The sequence below is a fragment of the Schistocerca piceifrons genome, chromosome 5 (genome assembly GCF_021461385.2).
Source record: "Schistocerca piceifrons isolate TAMUIC-IGC-003096 chromosome 5, iqSchPice1.1, whole genome shotgun sequence".
NCBI classification, from domain to species: domain Eukaryota; kingdom Metazoa; phylum Arthropoda; class Insecta; order Orthoptera; family Acrididae; genus Schistocerca; species Schistocerca piceifrons.
The window spans coordinates 151055687-151081539 of NC_060142.1; the positions used below are offsets into that span (position 1 = coordinate 151055687).

A 25853-nucleotide genomic window follows, 5' to 3' on the forward strand; every position below is an offset into this window, starting at 1 on the left:
CAAATCAATCTCCAAATTCCCACAGTAAGAGAGACTTGAGAACTTTTACAGCAACTGAAATTCCATACTCTATAAGTAAAAGGTAACGGGAAACGAATACACACAAAAGAACTTTCACTAAAATACCCAACAGTGATTCTTGTTCTGGTCTCGAATGGTGCCAACATGAGCCAATCCACAATGTGAAAGAAGTAGTCAGTTTTCAAAAACTACAAAACTGCAGTTCTCTAATTGCACAGCATTGACTCACTGTTCAATATGCAATGTCTGTGGCTATCTAGGTTATAGGGTGGAGATGATATGAAAAGGGAAACAGGTGTTGGAATGGAGGTATTGTTGGTGATTAGTGGGTTTGGAGTTAACACAGACTGTTATGGTGTAATCAGAGAAGTAGTGGACAATGTTAACAGTGGTGGTATATTTTGAACTGAGGAGGACTATATCAGATTGATTTAAGAGAAGACGTTACCAATCAAGAAGGAAGGTGGAGTGTGTGTTCATCTGGTACTTAAATCATGAAGATGATATTAGTTAACTGAAGCCAGATGAGTGGACCTGTATTTTGGGTCAATATGAACAATTCACATAAGAGGATGGTTATTCAAGAGATTTGTTTGTAAGCACAATTTTTACAGAAAAAGTGACTATCTGCTAAGATGCAAGTAATCATTCCTGCATAAAGGAAGTAATATGTTTGGTATGAAAATGTAGATACTCTTCAATGGCAGTAAGGCCATGACTACAGAAGACAGTGCTGTACACTGACAAGCATCAATTAAGTTGGTAATAGACTCTCTTGTTGAGGTTGGAGTGGGAAGGGAACTGGAGCTAGTGGAAAAACCTCTTTGTGTGGGCGGAGCTGGAAGGGGGAGAGGGAGGGGGGGGGGGGGGAGGGGGCAGAAAGAACACTGTAGATGTGCTAACAAAAATCTAGTAGCTCAAGCAGACATACCCTGTGAAAATTAATCTGTAGGCAAATGTATGAACAGACAAATAGAACTAGTAGTTAATGCAAACAGCAAAAATAAAGAAGTGTTTTTGGGGAAGAGAAGGATTTCATGGCCATGAAAGCTTAGAAATGAATGATTGGTGGGGGGGGAGTCACACAGTAATTAAAGATTCAGTTCAACTTAATATGCAGTTTGAATGAAAGTTCTTATTTATTAGGGAAACTGATATCGAAGGGAAGAGCTCATGTGGTTCTCTAAGCTGAAGAACTTTCTATGTGATATGAACATGTAAAATACACTCCTGGAAATTGAAATAAGAACACCGTGAATTCATTGTCCCAGGAAGGGGAAACTTTATTGACACATTCCTGGGGTCAGATACATCACATGATCACACTGACAGAACCACAGGCACATAGACACAGGCAACAGAGCATGCACAATGTCGGCACTAGTACAGTGTATATCCACCTTTCGCAGCAATGCAGGCTGCTATTCTCCCATGGAGACGATCGTAGAGATGCTGGATGTAGTCCTGTGGAATGGCTTGCCATGCCATTTCCACCTGGCGCCTCAGTTGGACCAGGGTTCGTGCTGGACGTGCAGACCGCGTGAGACGACGCTTCATCCAGTCCCAAACATGCTCAATGGGGGACAGATCCGGAGATCTTGCTGGCCAGGGTAGTTGACTTACACCTTCTAGAGCACGTTGGGTGGCACGGGATACATGCAGACGTGCATTGTCCTGTTGGAACAGCAAGTTCCCTTGCCGGTCTAGGAATGGTAGAACGATGGGTTCGATGACGGTTTGGATGTACCGTGCACTATTCAGTATCCCCTCGACGATCACCAGTGGTGTACAGCCAGTGTAGGAGATCGCTCCCCACACCATGATGCCGGGTGTTGGCCCTATGTGCCTCGGTCGTATGCAGTCCTGATTGTGGCGCTCCCCTGCACGGCACCAAACACGCATACGACCATCATTGGCACAAGGCAGAAGCGACTCTCATCGCTGAAGACGACACGTCTCCATTCGTCCCTCCATTCACGCCTGTCGCGACACCACTGGAGGCGGGCTGCACGATGTTGGGGTGTGAGCGGAAGACGGCCTAACGGTGTGCGGGACCGTTGCCCAGCTTCATGGAGACGGTTGCGAATGGTCCTCGCCGATACCCCAGGAGCAACAGTGTCCCTAATTTGCTGGGAAGTGGCGGTGCGGTCCCCTACGGCACTGCGTAGGATCCTACGGTCTTGGCGTGCATCCGTGCGTCGCTGCGGTCCGGTCCCAGGTCGACGGGCACTTGCACCTTCCGCCGACCACTGGCGACAACATCGATGTACTGTGGAGACCTCACGCCCCACGTGTTGAGCAATTCGGCGGTACGTCCACCCGGCCTCCCGCATGCCCACTATACGCCCTCGCTCAAAGTCCGTCAACTGCACATACGGTTCACGTCCACGCTGTCGCGGCATGCTACCAGTGTTAAAGACTGCGATGGAGCTCCGTATGCCACGGCAAACTGGCTGACACTGACGGCAGCGGTGCACAAATGCTGCGCAGCTAGCGCCATTCGACGGCCAACACCGCGGTTCCTGGTGTGTCCGCTGTGCCGTGCGTGTGATCATTGCTTGTACAGCCCTCTCGCAGTGTCCGGAGCAAGTATGGTGGGTCTGACACACCGGTGTCAATGTGTTCTTTTTTCCATTTCCAGGAGTGTACATTGTTTTGTGGCAACTAACTTTCATAAAAAGCTTTTTTTTTAAATTCCTGTCTAATCACAAATTGTATTCTATAATTAAATATGTGTTGCACAAACTAATAATTTACCTAAAAAGAGAATAGCAATATAATCATTCCACTGCATTCTCTAAGTAGATGGACGAAAAGCTATGTGGGATGATGAATATTTAGGTAATATTTAACAGCTCACAGAGAAAAAGTGATAAGACATGAGTTTAATTTTCTATTGTTAACTTAATTTGTTAATGCCCACACACTAGTATACCTTTCCTAGTTTATTAGATCAGTAGTTCAGAGCAAAGGAACAACCATTTTAAAAAATATATTTATTTCTCAAGGTATTTTTGCATTATACACTTGTGGAAAGAAAATAATATTTTTAAGGGGACTCTTATGGGAAGCTTAAATATTCTTCTTACCTGGTTATTAGGAAAAGTCCCATCTTTGTCAATCGCATTGACCTGAGTGACCTTTGTTCCAATAGGTTCTCCTTCAAGTACAGTTTCTTGCTCTCTCTCAGTAAATAAAGGAATTTCGTCATTTACATCTTCTAGCATGATATAGACTGTAGCCTCTGATGCTAGTTGTTGAGCTCCATTATTCTAAAAATTAAAACATAATTAATGTTATGCTGATAATTTTATAGGAAATTCATGTGTAGAAATAAGAATCACAATTATGAAGTGTACTATCAGGAAATGCTCATACAAAGAAGATATGCACAGGGAAAGAATATAAAGTTTCTAGTAGGAGGTAAAAAGAAAAGGTGAAGCCTGAAATTAATTATGTATTGCATCGTGAATTGGCTATGTTGCTTTACAGTTAAGTTGCACCACTGCCATACTTTATTAGGTGTAAATGACTTACAGACTCGTCAAAGACAAATCATAAACCAAGAACACTGAAAAGCACAAATGTGTTTAACAGCAATCTTCTTCTATTAATTCAGTTCAATGTGCAGTTATTGTCAGCTGTATGTCAGGTCCATGCTTCTCATTGGTTCAGTATTTTCTGTTGCTGATATATACAGCATGATTTCAAAAGAAAGAACAGCTTTCAACTGTTTATTACAGACACAGTATGAAAGATAAAACACATCGTGCATGTCACAGGATAGAGGAAGGTTGAAAGCTTTAAGTTTGCACAGGCACTACATATATAATGAACATGAGCGCAATTCATTGCTCGAGGAACACTGAAATGGTAGTCCACTTCATTCCACACATTAATCAAAAGGTCCCTGTTTATCAAATTGATAGCGTCAACAATTCAATTTCCCAGATCTCGAAGAGTATCTGCCATAGGTGGGAGAAATACTCTTTTATGTAACCCCACAGAAAAATATCACAAGGTGTGAGGTCTGGTGACCTGGGAGGCCAAAAGCAATGAATAATATCTTGTCGTCCATCTCTTCCAATCACTGTTGGTTGGTGTTAAGATAATGCAGTACCTCAAGATGAAAGTGAGGCGGGATGATGTCTAGCATAAAAATGAAATCATTGGTATATTTGTGAAGCAGAGGAAACAACTAATTTTGCAGAATGTCCAGGTATGGCATTCCTGTTACAGTTACTCCAGTTTGGTGTTTCTCAAGTAATGCATGGTGCTCATGCTGCGTGTAGTGTATAATGTCTGAGTGAACATGAAACTTCAAAACTGCTTCTATCCAGTAACAATCACAATGTGTTTCTATCTTTCGTAGTTTGTCTGTAATAAACTACTAGAATCTGTCCTTTATTTTTGAATCACCCAATGTATAACACAATGACAAAAAGAAGGTAAACCATCCTACTTATGTCTCATGCAGACTTGACAAGCATTTAAATGTCAGCTGAATAACGTGAAGCAGCTTTATGTACATAGTCTTCTGTAGTAAAAGTACCTATTACAAACTATCAATTAGTAACACTGCATACTATCTGAGAGAAACATATGGAATTTATCTCACACTTGATGTAGCATGTCACACTTACTAGTCACAGCTTGGTTCCTACAGCAGCAAGGGAAGAAACTGTTTGTAGGAACCAAACCAAACTGCTATGATTTGAGTAAGGATCAAATGAAAGATGCAAAAGATATATCCATGAGGTATTATCTGTGAGAAGGCTTCCATCCAGATCTACTGTATACTGTAGCAGATTTGTGAGCATCATCAAGTTAGCACATCCCATTTGCATTCAACTGATGAAATATCTCTCAAAATAATAAGCTATATAACACATGGAATCTGCTGGGTTGAGAAATTTTTTTTAAACTGCATAGTACATCCTGGATGTCTTTTAGAAAGCGTATGATTTTAATGTATACTGTTTTCGTGGTGTCACCGCCAGACACCACACTTGCTAGGTGGTAGCCTTTAAATCGGCCGCGGTCCATTAGTATACGTCGGACCCGCGTGTCGCCACTGTCAGTGATCGCAGACCAAGCGCCACCACACAGCAGGTCTAGAGAGACTGACTAGCACTCGCCTCAGTTGTACAGCCGACTTTGCAAGGAACGGTTCAGTGACAGATACGCTCTCATTTGCCGAGACGATAGTTAGCATAGCCTTCAGCCACATTTGCTATGACCTAGCAAGGCGCTGTATTCAATTGATATTGAGATTCTATTACTGTATCATCAAGAGCGATGTTCTACCAATGTGGATTAAAGTTAAGTATTCCAGAAGCTACATACTTTTCTTTATAGCATTCATTACGTATCCTGTTTCAGACCTCACGCCAGCCTGCGTGAGTTTAAGCGCATGCCTTTTGGCTTCCTCTCATGGTGTCTACGCTGTCTTGTCTAGACACAACAGTTTTCTCAAAGTAGAATATGATATTTGACACATCCATTATTCATAATTGAAATTTTCCATGATACCAATAATATGCTACACCTTTATACCTACTGTTGGTCACAACAATGCTTTATAAAGAGTATTGCAACATTATATTCATCATAACATCACATTAAAAGTAAATGGTGTTCCATAAAGAAATGAACATAGGTTATGGACCATTCTGAAGAAATAACACTATATAAACACTCAACTTCATTGCATTTTACAGCTCATGCAGACAGATGCTGCATTGTTAATCAGAGCTCATGTCTCTATGCTTTTGTAAGATAAAGTGAAAACATCTAAAAGGTTGAAGCATGGAGTCTTTCCATATCCTAGCAACTGTGATGCTGTTGGAATCAATGAGAAGCTGCCCATTAAAACATTCCTTGCAGCAATCTAACCCTTCTGGACACATCCCATTTAATGTATCTATTCCACTGTGTCCCACAACTAAGATTTTTGTGTTTATTTACAGACAAATAGCCCAGCAAGACATGCAGAAAAGCTTCACAGTGTTTGAAAAAGAAGAAACAGGTAGTTAACATCTTGGACAGATAATTGTGCACTCTCAGATCAGTAACATACCCGGGTTCTGCACGAACTGCAAAAACCCAGGTCATGTCTTTGTACCCGTCACAGACAGGAAAGTTAATAGCAATTTACATACAGTGTGTGTAACCAATGTTTCAGGTTTAACATAAAATGCTGCAATCACTGCACACCATGAAAAGAATTGTTATGGTCTATGCTAATTAAATATAGTCCAAACTGATTCAGATTCAAACACTAATTGTGTTCCAACATACAGCTGACAAGTTTCCTTTAATGCATCCCTGTTGACAACTCAATGCTCTTGTTAATTGGTTGGTGGGTGGACTCCTTTACTCTTACATTTTAGAAAGGCTTTTCAACAGAAAATGCACTATATATTCTTTCACTGATAAATATTAAATGCTCTGAATAACCGAACATCATCCATTGGGATATTTTGTGATCTCTCAAAGGCTTCTGACTCTGTGAATTATTATGAAATTCTTCCAGATACACTGAAGTATTGTGGCATGAGTGTGACAGTGCACAAATGGTTTCATTCATATTTAACTGGAAGACTGCAGAAGGTTGAAATTAACAATACAAATAGTCTGCAAAAATCAGCACAATCCACTAACTGGAGAAGTATCAAGAACGGAGTCACAAAGGGTTCTGTCTTGGGCCCCTTATTGTTGTTGTTAACATATATTGATGACTTGCAAACCTATAGTCATGAAGATGCAAAGCTAGTTCTTTTTGCTGGTGATATAACTGTAGTAATCACAACCAACAAACAAGAATTAGCTGAGGAAATTGTAAATAATGTTTTTCAGAAAATTGTTAAGTCGTTCTCTGCAAATGGACTCTCACAAAATTTTGACAAAACACAGTATATACAGTTCTGTACAGTAAATGGCATAACACCATTGATAAGTATAGACAGAGAATGGAAGTCTGTTGCATTGATGAGAAATTGAACTGGAAGAAACACATTGATGATCTTCTGAAACATTTGAGTTCAGCTACTTGTGCTGTTAGGGTTAATGCAAATTTTGGTTATAAACATATCAATAAATTAGCCTACTATGCCTGCTTCTTTCACTACTTTCATATGGCATCATATTTTGGGGGTAATTCATCATTAAGAGAAAAAGTATTCATTGTAAAAAGCTAATAATAGCTGGAGCCCACCCAAGATCACCTTGCAGACATTTATTTAAGGAACTAGAGATGTTAGCAGTATCTACAGCACTAGAAGATACACTATTCCAGTTAAATCTGACTTTGGCACAGAAAAGTGTTAATTATGCTACCACAGAAGTCCTTGGTCATTTACCAAATACCTTTAGAAGTCAGATAGATAGCCAACCAGCATTTAAAAACAAATTAAAAGAATTTCTGAATGACAGCTCCTTTACTCAACAGATGAATTTTTAGATATGAAGTAGTAATTATAAAACAATAAATAATTCCATAATCCTCAATGATTAAGAAAAGTGACCAAGAACAAAAATACATATACCATACATACCGGAAACACGGCATATATAAAACTTGACAAAAGAAATCATTTACAGCACATTAAGATTAAAAAAAAAAAAAAGAATATGGAAACTGTAATTCAAATTTATGCATCACTGCCTCTCATTTTCAACATTATTTGAAAAAAAAGGTTGTTTTTACCCAAGAACAACTCATCAGTGAGCACAGACAAAAGTTACTCATCTTAATAGCTTTCAAAACTCGAAGTTTCTTCACTGAACTACATGGAGCGCAATAGATTGACAAACAGAGAAATAAATAACTTGAATGGTACACAAAAAAGTCAGCTAGACTCTCATGTAAGGAAGATGTAGCAAAACACAACTTCTCAATTGTTAACTTTCAAGTCTCTTAAATATTTTGCAGTACGAGCTTCATAATATTGTAAAGCCATCACTTACAGAAACTCATTATGATATTATCACCAACAAATTCTTAAGAGAATAATTCTTGTGCATGGAATTAATACTTTATCTAACATTTCTCACTGGAAATAAATTATTTTTATTTACCTCAACTCGTATGGTGAGATTGTACTCCTTAATTGATTCATAATCAAGTGGATGATTTACTTTTATATCTGCCCAAGTAAATCCATTATCAGTTCTTTGCTGTAGGTAGAACGTATGATACTTATTTGTTTGAGCTGTAGATCCAGGCATTAAACGATAGAATACAGTTGGATTTCCATCTATGCCTGAGCTGTATGAACACACACAAAATTTTATTAACATTGAAAAGCATCGACAGCAATTAATTTTCCAATTTCATTTTATTGATACAATAGTCAGTCTAGTACTCTCTATAACTTGTATCTTATTTAAGTGTTCAATATGTACATTCACGTGTTCTTCCAAAACTGTTCATGTAATGATTTCTGCAAAGCATATATCCTGAAGTCGCTGTTAGAGTGATCAGTGGAAGTGACAGTCAGGTTTGTTCATGTAAACTAATAGTAAATATTCAGTGTTAAATACTGAATTTTAAAACTGATCACATTTCTAAAGCAACAAGGCTCATAAAACTCCTTTACATATTTAGAGTAAGATTACTATTACTATACTGCTATTTCTTTTCATTTCTCATAACATTAGGAAAGGCTCACATGCAAATGAAAATCAAAAGGCTTTTCATATTTTATTATTCCAACTGCTTCTGAGCATACACAATTGTTACAACAATGAAAACAAAAAGTTACTATAAAAATTTGAACTGAAGTCATGCTACATGATTTTCTAAAACTGTTTATTAATTATATTTTCAACCATTTTGTCAAGAACTGCTTTGTTATTGATGTTACCTGTATTTGTAATTTGTAGCAAATCAATAAACTACACTTGCAGCTTACACATTATCTGTAATAACTATCTAGGCATTTCCACACAAAAGCTTTTTATGTAACTTAACTGGTTCATGCTTTCAGATAAAGCCATCATTTTGCTGCACCATTAAGGTAATATATCCCCATATGTTCCTGGATCCCTGATTTTAGTTTTGTGCCACCTACCAGTTTTTGATTAATAGGGTACAATTGAATTCAATTTTGTAGATTAGTGCCCTAGAGGCTAATCACCACCACCCATGTCTTTTATGTGCAAGGTGTGTGTGCTTGTGAAATAAAAATCAAAAAGATTTTACTGAGCCAAACAACTGCATTAAAACCTACACTAAAATGAAATACAACATAACTTCTCTTAACTCCCTGATCCATCCCAAAATACACTTCCCCAAATATATGATTAGAAGTGAGTTCATAATTGTGCTTCCAAGTGTGATGCATTAGCCTTTAGAAAATGCAGAAAGTGTGACTGGTGCATTTAGGAAAATAATATGAAACAAAAATTTTAGATAACTAAGGAGAACATTTTAATAAAAGAATAATTTTTCATCCAGGAAATATCATATTGGCCAAATATAAAAACACAACAAGAAAACAGTTTTGATTTATTATTAGTCAATTTAAATTTGCAGAGAAATGCACGAGAAAAATAGCATTTTTCATTATACAGGCAGAATGTAAATTTAAAGGCTTATTTAAACTGAAAGACATTCTGTGCGTTAGATAACCTGTTGTGATGAAAAATCTCACAAAATCATCCAACTTTTGGAGATGAAGTTAATGTTGCGAGTACATGTTTTCAGATCTGCTGAGTGTTATATTGCCAAAAGAAGGCTCAAACTCATTTGATTCCATGAAACTATGTTTATCCTATAATCCTCACTATCCTCTAATTCTTATTATCCTCATTGCATTTCTTTCATAATGCATTTCATTCCTCTCTTTCTCCTCTTTGGAAGGCTTTGAAAGGAATGCTGAAGGTAAGATTTGACTGTTCAGGCTAGTTTGGACACAATGATTACTATCATGCAAGTGGCAAGTCACAGAATAGCAGATTCAGCTTGACAGTGGGTGAGTTATAGTACTCAGTCTATGACGTTGCTCTAAATATTGACAAATACATGATGTCTGCTATCATTTAAAAACATATATTTTGTAAGGAACGTCTTTTTAACATTTTTAGGATAGTGAGAAAATTCTATTCTTTAAGAAACACATGATAATATGTGCTGGTAATGTAACAGATGTTAGAACCATAAAAACCACTGTTTCTCACATTTAAATGCTATCTGATCAAAAATACTGCTCTTTCTCAGGTTTACTTCAATAAATCAGCACATACATCTACTACTTTTATGCAGTAATCTTTGTGTGAAGTCTTGTTGATTCATGTAAAGATGCCAAAGGGTAAGCTGCTACATCACTTTTGCTCAGCATCTCCAAGATTTCATAAAAAGAAAAAAATAATTGCGTAGTTCACAGGAGCAATATTAAAAAATTGAAGGGATGATATTGCCGTCATTAGGAAACTGAATGTTTCAATCATTTAGCATAAAGCAAAACACAACAGCTCTCAAATGGGTGACCAATATGATATCTCCAAAAACCAAATGCAAAGCTCACATTTCTCTTTGTGACTACAATTTGCACTAAAGGCAGTAAATGAAATTTCTCATCCCAGATGCAGATGGCAATCATTGCAGTCAAATGAATTAATAACAAAATTCTACAATTTAGATAGATATGCATATCTTATCATCTCAAGATTAATAAGAAAAAAATAATTAAGAAGCAGAAAGAACATAACACGATTCTATTGTTTCAATAGCTATAACAGTGAAACCTAATATCTGCTGGTAAACATGCTGTTCTACAACATATACCTACAGATTTTCATTTGACTGGAAGGATTCCAAGACATTTTCCTTATAAGCTTTGTATTTTACATCTAGAAGACGGACACAAAAAAACAACAAACACACACCAAGTATAACTGGACGTGCATTAACATTTACGGGAGCAAACGTGCAAAATATTTCTCCCAGTGCCGTGCATGGATTAGGCGTGCCCCACGGAGCAACCAACACTGAATCGGGTGACAGACCTGGCTTTAACGGACACAACTTTTGCACCAACTGGCATGTTTTCTTTAATGTAGATGGGCCCATACTGAACATGGTCCCACACTGGAGGATTGTTTGCACGGTCCACAACATCTATTTGGACTTCGACGGTTCGGGACAAGGGAGGGTATCCTTTATCTTGAGCCATGGCCTCCAACTTGTATGTCTCTCGCTATATTAAAAAATGTTCAGTGGAAAAACAAGAAAAATCACGCCGTTAGTCATATTAGTTCTTACTGACTATCTAAATCGAGAAATGAGGATGTATGGGGCACGCACAGTCGGGCCAACTCCAGCTGTGGAATCTCCTTAGCAACTGAATTAGTCCAACGATGTACTACTGTCAAAAAAGAGATTACTTCAAAAAACAAAATCAGTAGCATGTTCCCATTTCCACAAACGGCAGTTGCTATGAAGATGCTTGTTCTTCTCTGGTGAATAAGCTTAGACAATAAAGAGACCTGTTAAATACAAACCTGGCCTTTACCGATGTCACTACTGTACCAACTGTGACATTTTCTTTGATGTGAATGGGGCCGTATACACCCACGTCCCACAGAGGAGGCTTATTGTTCCTGTCTACGACGTCTAATTCAACGTCCACATCTGCATAGGAGGGAGGAATGCCCCTGTCTGAGGCGCGGACACGCAGACGATATTTTTCTCGCTACAGTGGCATGAAAAGATGTGCTGTCAGGTCAAAGGGGAGATAACAAGCACAACTTTCAATTCAAAAAAAGAAAGGAACTAATTATAAAATAAAACATGAAACAAAGAAATACTGTAAAACCATCATTAACCTACCTCAAACAAATAAAGATTTAAATAAATGAAATCTCTTTCCACATGATTTTCACGGATCAGAATGACTTTATTCAGCAAAGAAATTTAATTCATTTTCAATTAATTTTTTTTATAAAGAATGAGTCACTTCCAGAATAAATGATGTTTAGAAAATTTACTAATTCTCTGTAACTGTACCAACATTACTTTCAGAGTGCTCTCATTTAGGGACAATATTAAGCTTAACAGTATTTTTTCTATTCTACTTATTATAATACTAATGAACCATGATATTTATGGTTCTTCTTTATTTTTTAATATATGTATCTGTTGGAATGTAGTCACCTACTTACTGGAAAACATCCCTTGTTGAAGTTCAATTCCGATGAACAGAAATGGTGCAATCAACAAAATAAAAAAAGAATTTGAAAATTATAAACAATATTTTAAAGCAAGCAATCCACATGCGTAAAATAATGTACTTTTAAAAAGTGTGGGATAGGGTGGTTGTTAAAAATGGGGGTATGTAGTCTACATCGTAAAAAAATGTGGACGACTTTTTGGTACGCTGCCCCATACACAGAAGGAAAAAGTCACAAATCTGATAACAACTGAGTAGCATCAGAGTAAACCTCAGCAGAAGGTTTAAAACAAAAATTAAAAATTAGCTCTGATGCACTCAGTTTGGCAAAATACCATACTTGTTCTAAACGCTATTAGGTCATCTCCTGAAAAAGGAGACAAAAAAATATCAAGAAAAAATATATTCTGTGCCAGCAAAATCGATGATTCAGCTCTCAAAAATCTTTCCACTTCTCTGAAAAGTAGTTCAAAAATTAGTGACTTAGATTTACATTCAGACACCAGAGATACAGTTCTCGTCACAAAAAGCTATCAGTCCACTGCATATGCAGCAAAATCGCATCTCTTCCAAACCTAGAAAAATTCAAAAAATATTTAAAAACCTCGCGGTCAGAAAAACAAAAATATATAATCTGGTGATGAACAATATACGTCAAAGTATATCCAAGGAAATTAAACTTTGAGCTATTTGCAAAAAAAAAAAAAAAGTTATGTAAGGACTCACAACAGTGCATTTGGATATACAGTGTGTGTATACGTTCACATACCATACTAATTTCAAAGAACAGTGAAATACAATATACAATAAAAAGTGCCGTACAAATGAAACTTATTGTATACAGTGAGTATTTATGTTTCTCAGCAACTTAAAGTAAAGTGTGAACAAATCAAGAATTTTACTCAAGAAGCTAAAGATAGAAATGTAAAGTGTGAGACAGAATAGGCTTATTTGAAACATGTCAAGGCACAATAAAGGTACTGAAATACAGCAATATCTTAGTATCACCTTATCTGCAGTGCACATCGTATTCCTTGTCCTCTCAAATGCTGCTTAATGTCATTATCATATGGAAATCAGGGCTTAATTTGATCGCATTAATTTTATGTTTGGATTTTACTTACGAAGTTAAATATGTCTGTGCTTAAAAGGAGAACTTGAAACTGACTCTCTCGATAGTAGAAGAGAATTGAAGATTAGAGTTTAATGTCCCTTCAGTGTAAAAGTATTTAGCAACTGTCACCAGACCTACTCCTTCCAAATTAAACCCTGATGAAAGACGAGTTACATTCTGAATAATAAGAAAACAGTTGTAAAACAAAAGCAGTATGTAATCCAAAGACATGCTTGCAAATTTGTATGTAAATATCAACAACACCATCCATTCACACTTACATTATGAAAATTGGAGAAAAGAGCAGCCTGGTCACGCATTTGCACTCAAATACTTACATCCAAAGGCTTCCTCAGAACAATCCAGCCAGACTCTTGTTGAATCTCAAAATATTCCAAGTCTGACGGGTTATATGGAGCACTCAGGGAATAAACAATAGCACCATTATTGTCAGCATCTTCATCAGAAGCTGAGACACGTAAAATGTTGGTACCAATGCTTGCATCTTGCTTGACATTTTCAATGTATTTCTGTGGAAAGAAGGAAATATATCGCATTACAGGTATGTGGATGATTATATTGATTTTTTTCTCTGGTTAATGTATCACATTTCAACCAAAACCAACATTGTTAACTTTCCACTGATCATACAGGCAGGCACTTCCTTCAGGCCCCCAATAAGTTCACGCATTTGCATTGGATTGTCATGCAGGCTCCTCATGTGTTAACATCTGATGTATTAACATCTGATGTGTTAACATGTATGTATGTTAACGTGTATAAGGGATGCACTTTCAGTTATTATCATGTACTTTCATAAAAACAGACAGAAAGAAATTCTTTTTTTTATCAGACACAATAAAACTTCTGTGGGATGCATTAAATTCATCTTAAAGCTTTTGTTCATTCCCTATTTTCAGTAAATAATTTAATTGTTACATAATCTGCATTTAAATATGAAACAAGAAAGACATATAACTATAGGAGACATACTGTTCTGTCTGTGTGATAAATTTTGAGGGAAAGAGAAATTATTAAATGTAGAGCACATGTAAAATACTGTATTATGGCAAACTACCACACAAAACAAGTCTCTAAAGGGGTCCATTTTTATTTCTTGTACTGTGCTTCAGTTAGGCAGTATGTTTCTAATAAAAGGTTTAATCACAAATACCACTGAAGAATTAACATGTTAACATATAAGTGCAAAAATACCAAGATCCCTGAGGTGACATTAGCTCAGATTTGTACAGTAAATTATTCATCAGTTTTGAGTACATTGTCCAAGAAGACCATTTTAATTTGTTTTAAGCTTTGTAACACATTGTTCTATAAGATGAAAGGAAAACTTGTTTGCTGCAAAACCGTTTACCTTATTTACAGATGGTCAAGTTTGGGCCTTGTACCAGTTAGCTTATTTACACATGGTCAAGTCTGAACCTTGTACCAGAATTTTCATGCATGTAGAAAATATTCCAGCTCATGACAAAAAGTAACATAAGATAAAATATGGCAGAATTCTGCACAAACTAAGTTTTTTATAAAACTTCCTAGCAGATTAAAACTGTGTGCCCAACCAAGACTCGAACTCGGGACCTTTGCCTTTCGCGGGCAAGTGCTCTACCATCTGAGCTACCGAAGCACGGCTCACACCCGGTCCTCGCAGCTTTACTTCTGCCAGTATCTTGTCTCCTACCTTCCAAACATGTCTCCGCAGTATCCTTGCTTTCAGGAGTGCTAGTTCTGCAAGGTTCGCAGGAGAGCTTCTGTAGAGTTTGGAAGGTAGGAGACGAGATACTGGCAGAAGTAAAGCTGTGAGGACCGGGCGTGAGTCGTGCTTTGGTAGCTCAGATGGTAGAGCACTTGCCCGTGAAAGGCAAAGGTCCCGAGTTCGAGTCTCGGTTGGGCACTCAGTTTTAATCTGCCAGGAAGTTTCATATCAGCGCACACTCTGCTGCAGAGTGAAAATCTCATTCTAAGTTTTTTATATTTTCTAAATTTATGCTGGTGGAAAGCGAGAATACCACACATCTGGTCAACAACTGTTGTGTACTCAGTTTTTTAAAAAATGAGATTGAAAAAACTAACAGTTATAGGGGAATAAGTGTTTAAACAGTTGGATACAATGTGCATGCAGGAATTTTAACTCTAAGGTTAAGATCAATAGCCAAAACAATTTTAACTGAGGACCAGAATGGAAGTAGATTTGGATGCGCAACAACTGACAATATATTTGCTTTGAAGATGTTGATAAATAAAACAAGAGAATTTAATAATAAGACACACATAGCTTTTATTGACTATACCAATGCATTAACACAACTAAAATCCAATCCACGTTAAAAAAAATTGGAATTGCATGACACTTCATATGGGCCATAAGAAGCCTATACAATGAAACTAAATCTTTAATAAAAACAGAGAACAAAATAAGTAAGACCTATGTTTTAACTATCCAAGAAGATAAAAAATTGCAGCCTTTCTCACTCTGTATATAATTCAGGTGATTAAAAACAGAATGAGGAATCAAAAAATAACATAGGAATAAAACTAGATGTGACCATTACATAAAAACATTAATGTATACTGATGACCAGACTATAACAACCACTTCAGAAGAAGAATAGCAAAGACATATTTTTAAATTAAACCAAACTGGCCTAAGAGATAATTGCAAAATATCAATACAATGACAAAAGTAATAGTGTTCTGAGGGAAACAAGAGGTGCACTCAAAAATAGTGATAGAAAATAAAATCTTCAAGTGACTACATCATTTTAACTACCTAGGGAGCAACGTTTTGATTATGACAAAGATAGGAATAATAAAACAACAAAATTTTGAGGTATCTGTGGAACAATAAAAGAATATTAAACAAAAAGATAACTAAAGAAATATGGTTGAAATTCTATAAAACACTAGCTGTTCTAATGCTACTTTACAAATCTAAGGCTTCATAGCAAACAAAGAAGACATAAATTGATTACTGATGCCAGAAATCAGATCAGTTAAAGGATGTAAACTAGGAGATAGACTAAGAAATGAAGATATTAGAAATGAGCTTAAAATATTTGCAATGGCAGAAAAAATTAACACACATAAGCAGAAACGGAAGCAACATGTAAACAGAATGCAACAAGACATATATCCAAAAAATTTTTTTCAATGTATATCCAAAGGGATAAGGGATGTATATCACCCTGGGAAGTGTTGGAGCTAAGACACACAAGCTGGAACAGGTTCCTCAAACCTAATCCATGAATGCAGATAATGATGAGGATGACGATGATGATGATGATGATGATGATGATGATGAAAAAATAGTTTAAACATTTGTGAAATTATTTATTAAGTTACGAATGGAAGGGTGCAAAGTACAAACTGCGGAAAGATGCCATATTTGATAAAAAAAGAAATAAGGAATGACAGTGTCAAATATACACACAAGAGTGAAATATTTTATGTTTGGACATAGTGTTCTATTCTGTCATCACTGCTGTGAAACAACTACCATTTATTTATTACTCAATAATTATGCTTGTCCTTTACAACTTACGAAAAGCTGATAATGGTGAGAGACTGACATATTTGCTATTTTCATATTACTGCTGTTGTAGTTTTCTGTCACATTTCATAGTAAACAAAGACTTACCTGTCTGTCAAACAAAGGTGGATTGTCATTAACATCAGTGATTTCAACTGTGAATGAGCAGACACCTTCCAGTGAAGGTTCACCTTGATCTGTTGCCTTTACTGTTACAGATACAAATTTTCCATCATCGCCTTCACGGTCAAACACCTGTGGATTAGACAATAAAGTAGCTTGGTTCATTTATTCACAAATACTATTTTCTAATGATTAGTTATGGGAAACAACACACTGAAAGAGGGTATCGCATTACAGCTTAAGAGACAGAATTTGTTACAAATGCTCCCTTCATTTACCACTATTATTGTCACATTTACCATCCACAATACTGACATTTGAGATATGACTTACAACTAATCATTGTGTATACAGTTTTAATCTGTTACTCCTTCAATAGCTGTCCTTAAATTGTGAGACTCAATGAAAACGTTCTTCAACTACCACTGTCAACAAAACCTCCATTTTTTCCCCTCTACCTTCTCATGTATCAGCTAGGATTATAAGAAATCTACTAAACAAGAACTGAGGCTACCACTCTTTCATTTTCACATGATTATGCCATATATGATGACTAATTAGCAAGACAGTTTACCAGCCTTAGACAGTTTGTTGACGTATACATCCACTAACTGAAACTCGTATATAATGCCTCTCAGAATCTGCATCTAAATGGCTACTCTGTAAATGACACTTAAGTGACTGGCAGAGGGTTCATCGAACCAACTTCACAATAATTCGCTATTATTCCACTCTTGAACAGCTCACGCAAAAAACAAACACCCAAATCTTTCTGTGCAAGCTCTGATTTCCATTATTTTATTATGATAATCATTTCTCCCTATGTAAGTTGGCATCAACAAAATATTTTCACATTCAGAGGAGAAAGCTGGTGATTGAAATTTTGTTTTAATGATGTCCACACCAAATCCTGTATCATATCCACGACACTCTATCCCCTATTTCTTGATAATAAAAAACATGCTGCCCTTCTTAGAACTTTCCCATTGTACTCCATTAACCCTATCTGATAAGGATCTCCCACACTGTGCAGCAGTACTTCAAAAGCAGATGGATGAGCGTAGTATAGGCAGTCTCTTTAATAGATCTGTTGTATGTTATAAGTATTCTGCAAATAAAACGCAGTCTTTAGTTCACCTTCTCCACAACATTTTCTGTGTGTTCTTTCCAATTTAAGTTGTTCATAATTGTAATTCCTAGCTATTTAGTTGAATTTACAGCCTTAAAATTTTATTGATTAATCATGTAACCAAAGTTTAATGGATTCCTTTTAGTGTTCATGTGGTTGACCTCACACTTTTCATTAGTTTGGGTCACCTGCCAATTTTCACACAGTACAGATATATTCATTTTGCAATTGGTTTTGATCTTCTGATGACTTTACTGGATGATAAACGACATCATCATCTGCAAAGAACCAAAGACAGCTGGTCAGATTGTCTCCTAAATTTTTTTTTTATATACGTAAGGAACAGCAGAGGCCCTTGAACACTACCTTGGGGAATGCCAGAATCACTTCTGTTTAACTCGACAACTTTCCATTAGTTACTATGAACTATGAGCTCTTTGACAGGAAATCATGAATCCAGTCACTTAACTGGCTGCCTTCCATAAACATGATATTTCGTTACTAGTCACTTGTGAGGTACAGTTTCAAAAGCCTTCTGGAAACCTACAAATATAGAATCAATTTGAAATCCCTTGTAGATAGCATTCAACACTTCATGTGGGTAGAGAGCTAGTTGTGTGAGATTGCAACTCATCACACAGGGAAGTACAACAGCAGACAGGCACATTTAAAATAGTCAACTGTTTGCTAATTTTTAGGTATTGGATGAAGTCTTTCATTAGATGATGGAAAACACATACACAACAACTGTCTTCTCCAGGCCAGTGGCCCTGTGGGTGAAAGTGATCTTGGCTGATGTAGGTAGGGAGTGTGCAGAACAGGTGTGGGGTCAGAAGAGAGGGAGATGGCAGTGTTGGGATGGAGATAGATGCTGCAGTACTGCGTATGAGAGTCTGTGGGAATGTGGTGGGAGCAGGACAATGGGTTGTGGGGTGCTAGATGAGCTGTTGGAATAAAAGGCAAGAGTGGGGTTGGTGTGGGAGCAGGGAAGGGAATACAAGCAGGTGGAGGACAGGAATTAATGAAGGCTGAGGACAGTGACCAGCAAAGGCTGATGCCAGGTGGATTACAGGAACAAAGTATATGTTGCAGGGAGAGTTCCCCCTGAGCAGCTCAAGAAAGCTGGTGATGGTGGGAGGATCAAAATGGTATGGGCTTTAAAGCAGTTACTGAAGGCAAGCTCTCTCTCCTTTTTTTTTTTTTTTTTCCTTCAACACATGTTTGGCAACTAGGTGGTCTCTTAGCCACAATATGCCAGTGTCGTTCATGTAAGCAGACAGCTTGTCAGGGGTCATGCCCACATAGAATGTCACCTAGTTGCTACATTACATGGCTGCCTTCATTGTTGGCCTTGCCTTTGATGGCCTTGCCTCTACTCCTACCCAGCTCTTCCTACGTCTCTCTGCCCCACACCTCTTCTATACCCCCACTACCAATCCACAATAAGATCACTACTCACTTCAATCGGGGCACAGCACCTGGAGACAACATTGGTCATGTATCTGTGAGTTTTCTGTGGGAGTTTCTCTTTCTTCCTCTGATGAATGGCTTTGTCCAAGTGTCAGAAAACAGACAGATACCACACAACACACTACAGAACCAGTGCTGAGGACTGAAATTGCTAATACTATGGTACTAAGGTGAAATTTTTTTGCTCCAGCAGGGACAGCACTGATTAAACTAAATTTTTGTTTTTGTTATATTGTTACTTACCACAGAATATCACAAGCTGTGTTAAATATGTTAAATGAGGGAAAAGAAATCACTCATTATAGTGGATTGAGGCATGGGGGAAAGTAACACATAACAGAAAACAGCATTCACACTAGTTTTACAGCACTATTTTTCCAGCATACTTTCACACACCCAATCATGCAGACATCCAAACACACATTCCCATGGCCACAGCAAGACTAATTATTGATAGTCAGTTACTGAAAGTAGTTGCCTGAAGCTGATGGGGAAGGGTATGGAGGGACACAAGGAGGAGAAAGGTGCAGGTCTTCAGACAGATGATTATGCAGCCGCACAAGCAGACAAAACAAGTACAGAGGGTACAACAAGAAATGTAGGTAGAGGGAGAGGTGGATAACTGAGTGTGGAGGGGGGGGGGGGAAGGGGAGGGGGAAAAGGAGAGAAAGGTGAAGTTGGAGAAGGAGCAATGGAGAGAAGGGTGAAGAGGGAGAGGAGAGGGCTGAAAAAAGGGAAGAGGGAGATAGAGGGTGGGGAAAGAGAGAGAAGGCCTGCATGACAGGGGTGTGGGTGGGCAGGGGAGAGGACAAGTGGTAGGAGAAGGCAGTGCTTGACCTGGAAGGAGGAGTGGTATGAGCAGAAAAGAGAAAGGAAAATGCAAGGTGAGACAGAGGGAACAGGTTAGCAGAGGTTTAGGTCAGGGGATTGTGAGGGGGTAGGACATGTTAGAGAGACAGTTCCCATCTGCACAGTTCAAAGAAACTTGTGCTGGAAGGGTTTCTCTGAACTACGTATGAATATCTCTCTCTCTCCCTCCCTCCCCCCCTCACTCCCTCGCCACTCCCCCTTTTCAAGCCCACCACCTTCTTTCTCCCCTCCCCCCTCCTCTTCATCTTCATCTTTCCCTCCTTCCATCCTCCCTCTCCTTCCCCACTCTCCCTCTTCCTACGTCTCTCATTGTATCTTCTGCACTTTCTTCATCATCACATGGCAAAGTCATCTGTCAAAATACCCACCTCTTTCCCATCCTTGCATCCCTAGCTTCCCCCTCCCTACTCCATCAGCTTACGCAATGGGAGTGTTCATTTGTGTGTGTGTTTTAATGTGTGTACTATTTCCAGGAAAAGAGCTAGAGCTTGATAGCTAGTGTAAATGCTCTTTTCTGTTATGTGTTACTCTGCTCCATGCATCAATCTGCTATAGGTGCATGGTTGCCCTTCCCTAATATTATGTATTGCTCCATCCAGAAACTGTCATTGTTGTTATAAGTGGTGTTAACTTGATCTGCTAATTAGCCTTGTGTATGTGAATTTCTGTAATGCTGTTTTTTGTGTTTCATTCAAATGAATACAACTGAATTCTGTGCCATCTTAAAATAATTTGTTTCAGATGATTTATAACCAATTAACTTCATGTTAGGTTAGTCAAATTTTACATGGATCCTGTTACACCACTGTCAACAGTTAAGAAATGTGCAACTAAACTCAAATGTGTCAAACTTTGCTTGAAGATAACTCACATCAAGCACATCACAAAACTGCAATCACAGGTGATAGTATTAAGAAAGTGCGCAATATGGTAGTGAACAATTGGTTATTACAGGTTTAATAAATGCTTATGCCATAGGCACAGCAATAGAAAGAGAATGGCACATTTTACATAAAGAATTCATTATGAGAAAGGTTTGTTAAATGCTGACCAAAATCTCAACTACATTTGGCCCATTTAAAAGGAATCAAAGTGATTTCATGTAATGATCTGCTGTTGTTGATGAGGTGTGGATCCTTCATTTCATGCACTAGGAGTGAAACAATAAGTAAAGCAGTGGTTAGAAACACACAAAAAGAGCAAGAAAGAAAAGAAAATCAAGTAACACTGTAAAGCCACCGTTTTCCGTGGCACATGTATTCTGGACCAATTAATTAAAGCAACACTAGAAAGGAACCTAGATAGGAAAATATAAAGATATAATTTAATTGGATAGATAAAAAATCTACTCACCAAGTGGCAGCAGAACATACACATAAAAGAAAGTTACAATTAGACAAGCTTTTGGACCCTTTGGCTCCTTCTTCAGGCAGAAGGGTTGACGGGGGAAGGAACATGAGTGAAAGAAAAGAACTAGAGAGATCTAGCAAAAGGGGATGATTTTTGGGAAATCATCCTGAACTGCAGGTCAGAGGAGACTCCCCTGATCCCACAATTCTGGGTGACTTTCCAGAAATCTACTCCCTTTCCTCAACCTCTCTAGTTCTTTTCCTTCACCCCTCTTCCTTCCCCTTCAACTCTACTGCCTGAAGAAGGAGAGACAGGCTCGAAAAGCTTGCCTAATTAGAGTAGATTTTTTATCTATCCAATTAAATTATTCTGTCAAAAATTTTCATAAAAAAAATATAAAGAATTTTTTTATCAGGGGTATGCACTTGGTCACAAAGCTGCTTTGGTAACATGAAAACAGGAAATTTAAGTACCAAATGTTCCGACCTGTTCACCAAATTTGGCATTCCTGATAAAAAAAAAAATGGCTCTGAGCACTATAGGACTTAACATCTGAGGTCATCAGTCCCCTAGAACTTAGAACTACTTAAACCTAACTAACCTAAGGACATCACACACATCCATGCCCAAGGCAGGATTCTAACCTGCAACCGTAGCAGTCCCGCCGTTCCAGACTAAAGTGCCTAGAACCACTCGGCCACACCGGCCCCGCGGTTCCAGACTGATGCGCCTAAAACCACTCGGCCACACGGGCCGGCCAGTCCTGATATATGCTTATAGTGACATGTGGCAACATTACTGGCTAGCAATGTTTTGAGTTTAATGAACCAACTATGGCAACCATGGATGGGTATTTTGTAGACTTTTCAGAACCACAATTAAAGGATTAAACTTGCTAAGTAAGTTGAACACTATGCACTGGCGTAAGAATGGATGACAGCAAATAGTACTTGCATTTCTTTAGTTAAAGAAAACAATATTACACTGTCAGATAAAATAACAGAAACAAATATTCAGTTATAGTGCATCGCAGCTAACTGTGTGACCAAAATATGCTGAGAATGGAAGCTCGTCTGGGGATGTTAGAACCGTTAGTACGTATGTTGTCACAGGAAGAAAACTCCATTGTCCAACAATATCCATGAAGAATGAATACATAAATTTCAGGGGAAATGGCTCAAAAACTACTTGATGGAAATAAAGTAATTATGTATAACTGACTGGTTGCAGCTAGCTGTAGCTAGAATCCAAGAAACTTCATCTTGTCTCCATAACTCACAGTGTGGTTGGAGTCCAGACAGTAAAATTTTATAAGACCATAACCCAAACATTTAATGATGATAATTAGATCAAAAGCTTCCTAGTAGATTACAACTGTGTGCAAGAGCAGGACTCAAACTCAGAACCTTGTCTTTTGTGGGCAATGCTGCTATCATCTGAGTTATCTGGCATTAACTCACAACCCTTTGTCACAGATTGGCTGTCACCAGTATCTCCCTCTTACTTTACAAATTTCATAGACTCTGTCCTGTTTATCTTGCTGGACTAGCAGTCTTTACTCCCAGAAGTGCCTGGCTGGCCATCTTTTCTTTCAGGAGAGCAACTCCAGCACGCTCTGGAAGAGACAGCTGTGATGTTTGGCTAGTAGGAGAGAAGTACTGGCAGGAAGTATGAGGATATATTGTGAGTCATGTCTTGAAAACTAAACTGTAGAGAGCATTGCTTGCACAGTGTGAAGTCCTTGCCTGGTGGACAGGTACAATCTCCCAAACAGTTTCAAAACAACACACACTCTGCTGCAGAGTGAAAGATTCATTTTAAATAACTAACTCAAATTAAAGTACAAATGAAATAAATGGTCTACAGTTGTTATTGTTTTTTCTTGTTCCAAAATATGTTACATAGAATTTATCCCCAAATCATGTCACAGACAGTATTTATACATTCATGTAGTGTAGATGATATTGATTTTACAGGTACTAAGATGTATTTTTGTACCTACGGTAAATTGTACAACACATTCTATTATGTGTTTAACATTATTCAACAAACATACAGAAATCACATGAATTGTTTTAAACTCATTTTTAACCACACTTCAATAATATAACAGGACATGTGGTATTTTGAAACACTGATGAACAAATGAATAATAGCAGAGACTTTATGCAATGGCCTTTGCTAATCATTTAATTTGTAACAGTCATAGATTTCACATAAAACACAATACTGGTTTTACTGGACTAAGTCAGTTGTCGAATTATTTTGCAGAAAAACTAAACATTTTAATGGCATGCTTAAAGAGTACTTAAATTATGAATTCAAGGGCTATATGAAGTATAACATGATATCAAACAGCAACATGCAATGTTTTAATGTGCTGAGTATTAAAGTTATCATACCAAAACAATCAGAAACAGCAATGAAAATGATACATATAAATCAGATGAATTGAAATTCAGTTGTATTTTATTATATATGCCCCATCTTTCCCTGCTTTTTAAATTTCAAATTACATGTTGATTACATGGTAATATGATGTGAGATGCAAAATAATTGTAATTATTAAATTTTTTCTGACCTTATTTGTAGATACTTCTCCAGTTTCTTCATCAACAGTAAATTTTGTACCTTTCTGGTTTGGCTGTTGAACAATTGAGTACTTCACTTGCCCATTGACACCCTTATCCTCATCTGTTGCATGTACCTATGAAATCATATGATCTATGGAATTAATATGAAAAGTGACTTGAACATATACTGAAATCTTCAAAAAATATGGACAAAACTAACAAACTGCTTTGAAAGTACAAATACAATATATAAAATAATGATAAATCTGTTATATATATATATACAAACAAATACAAACATACACACAAAATTCAAGATTTCCCATCCTTCATCAAAGACGCCAACCACTTCCTCGAACGCCTGGAATCCTTACCCAATCTGTTACCCCCGGAAACCATCCTTGTAACAATTGATGCCACTTCCTTATACACAAATATTCTGCACGTCCAGGGCCTTGCTGCGATGGAGCACTTTCTTTCACGCCGATCACCTGCCACCCTACCTAAAACCTCTTTCCTCATTACCTTAGCCAGCTTCATCCTGACCCACAACTTCTTCACTTTCGAAGGCCAGACATACCAACAATTAAAGGGAACAGCCATGGGTACCAGGATGGCCCCCTCATATGCCAAACTATTTATGGGTCGCTTAGAGGAAGCCTTCTTGGTCACCCAGGCCTGCCAACCCAAAGTTTGGTACAGATTTATTGATGACATCTTCATGATCTGGACTCACAGTGAAGAAGAAGAACAGAATTTCCTCTCCAACCTTGACTCCCTTGGTTCCATCAGATTCACCTGGTCCTACTCCAAATCCCATGCCATTTTCCTTGACGTTGATCTCCATCTGTCCAATGGCCAGCTTCACACGTCCGTCCACATCAAACCCACCAACAAGCAACAGTACCTCCATTATGACAGTTGCCACCCATTCCACATCAAACGGTCCCTTCTGTACAGCCTAGGTCTTCGTGGCAAACAAGTCTGCTCCAGTCCGGAATCCCTGAACCATTACACCAACAACCTGAAAACAGCTTTCGCATCCTGCAACTACCCTCCCGACCTGGTACAGAAGCAAATAACCAGAGCCACTTCCTCATCCCCTCAAACCCAGAACCTCCCACAGAAGAACCCCAAAAGTGCCCCACTTGTGACAGGATACTTTCCGGGACTGGATCGGACTCTGAATGTGGCTCTCCAGCAGGGATACGACTTCCTCAAATCCTGCCCTAAAATGAGATCCATCCTTCATGAAATCCTCCCCACTCCACCAAGTGTGTCTTTCCGCCGTCCACCTAACCTTCGTAACCTCTTAGTTCATCCCTATGAAATCCCCAAACCAGCTTCCCTACCCTCTGGCTCCTACCCTTGTAACCGCCCCCAGTGTAAAACCTGTCCCATGCACCCTCCCACCACCACCTACACCAGTCCTGTAACCCGGAAGGTGTACACGATCAAAGTCAGGGCCATGTGTGAAAGCACCCAC

The 25853-nt window shown here is 38.0% G+C and overlaps 1 protein-coding gene across 1 annotated transcript in view; it reads right to left on the bottom strand.

The window, feature by feature from the left end:
- LOC124798817 (neural-cadherin-like) overlaps positions 1–25853 on the bottom strand; it is an 858611-nt gene that overhangs the window by 226757 nt on the left and 606001 nt on the right. The window contains exons 9-14 of the mRNA XM_047262347.1: positions 24376–24501; positions 16961–17107; positions 13647–13838; positions 11032–11222; positions 8101–8290; positions 3111–3293 (exon numbers count right to left, since the gene is read on the bottom strand). Coding sequence (XP_047118303.1) covers positions 3111–3293; positions 8101–8290; positions 11032–11222; positions 13647–13838; positions 16961–17107; positions 24376–24501 — 1029 coding nt within the window. The remainder of the gene's footprint in view (positions 1–3110; positions 3294–8100; positions 8291–11031; positions 11223–13646; positions 13839–16960; positions 17108–24375; positions 24502–25853) is intronic.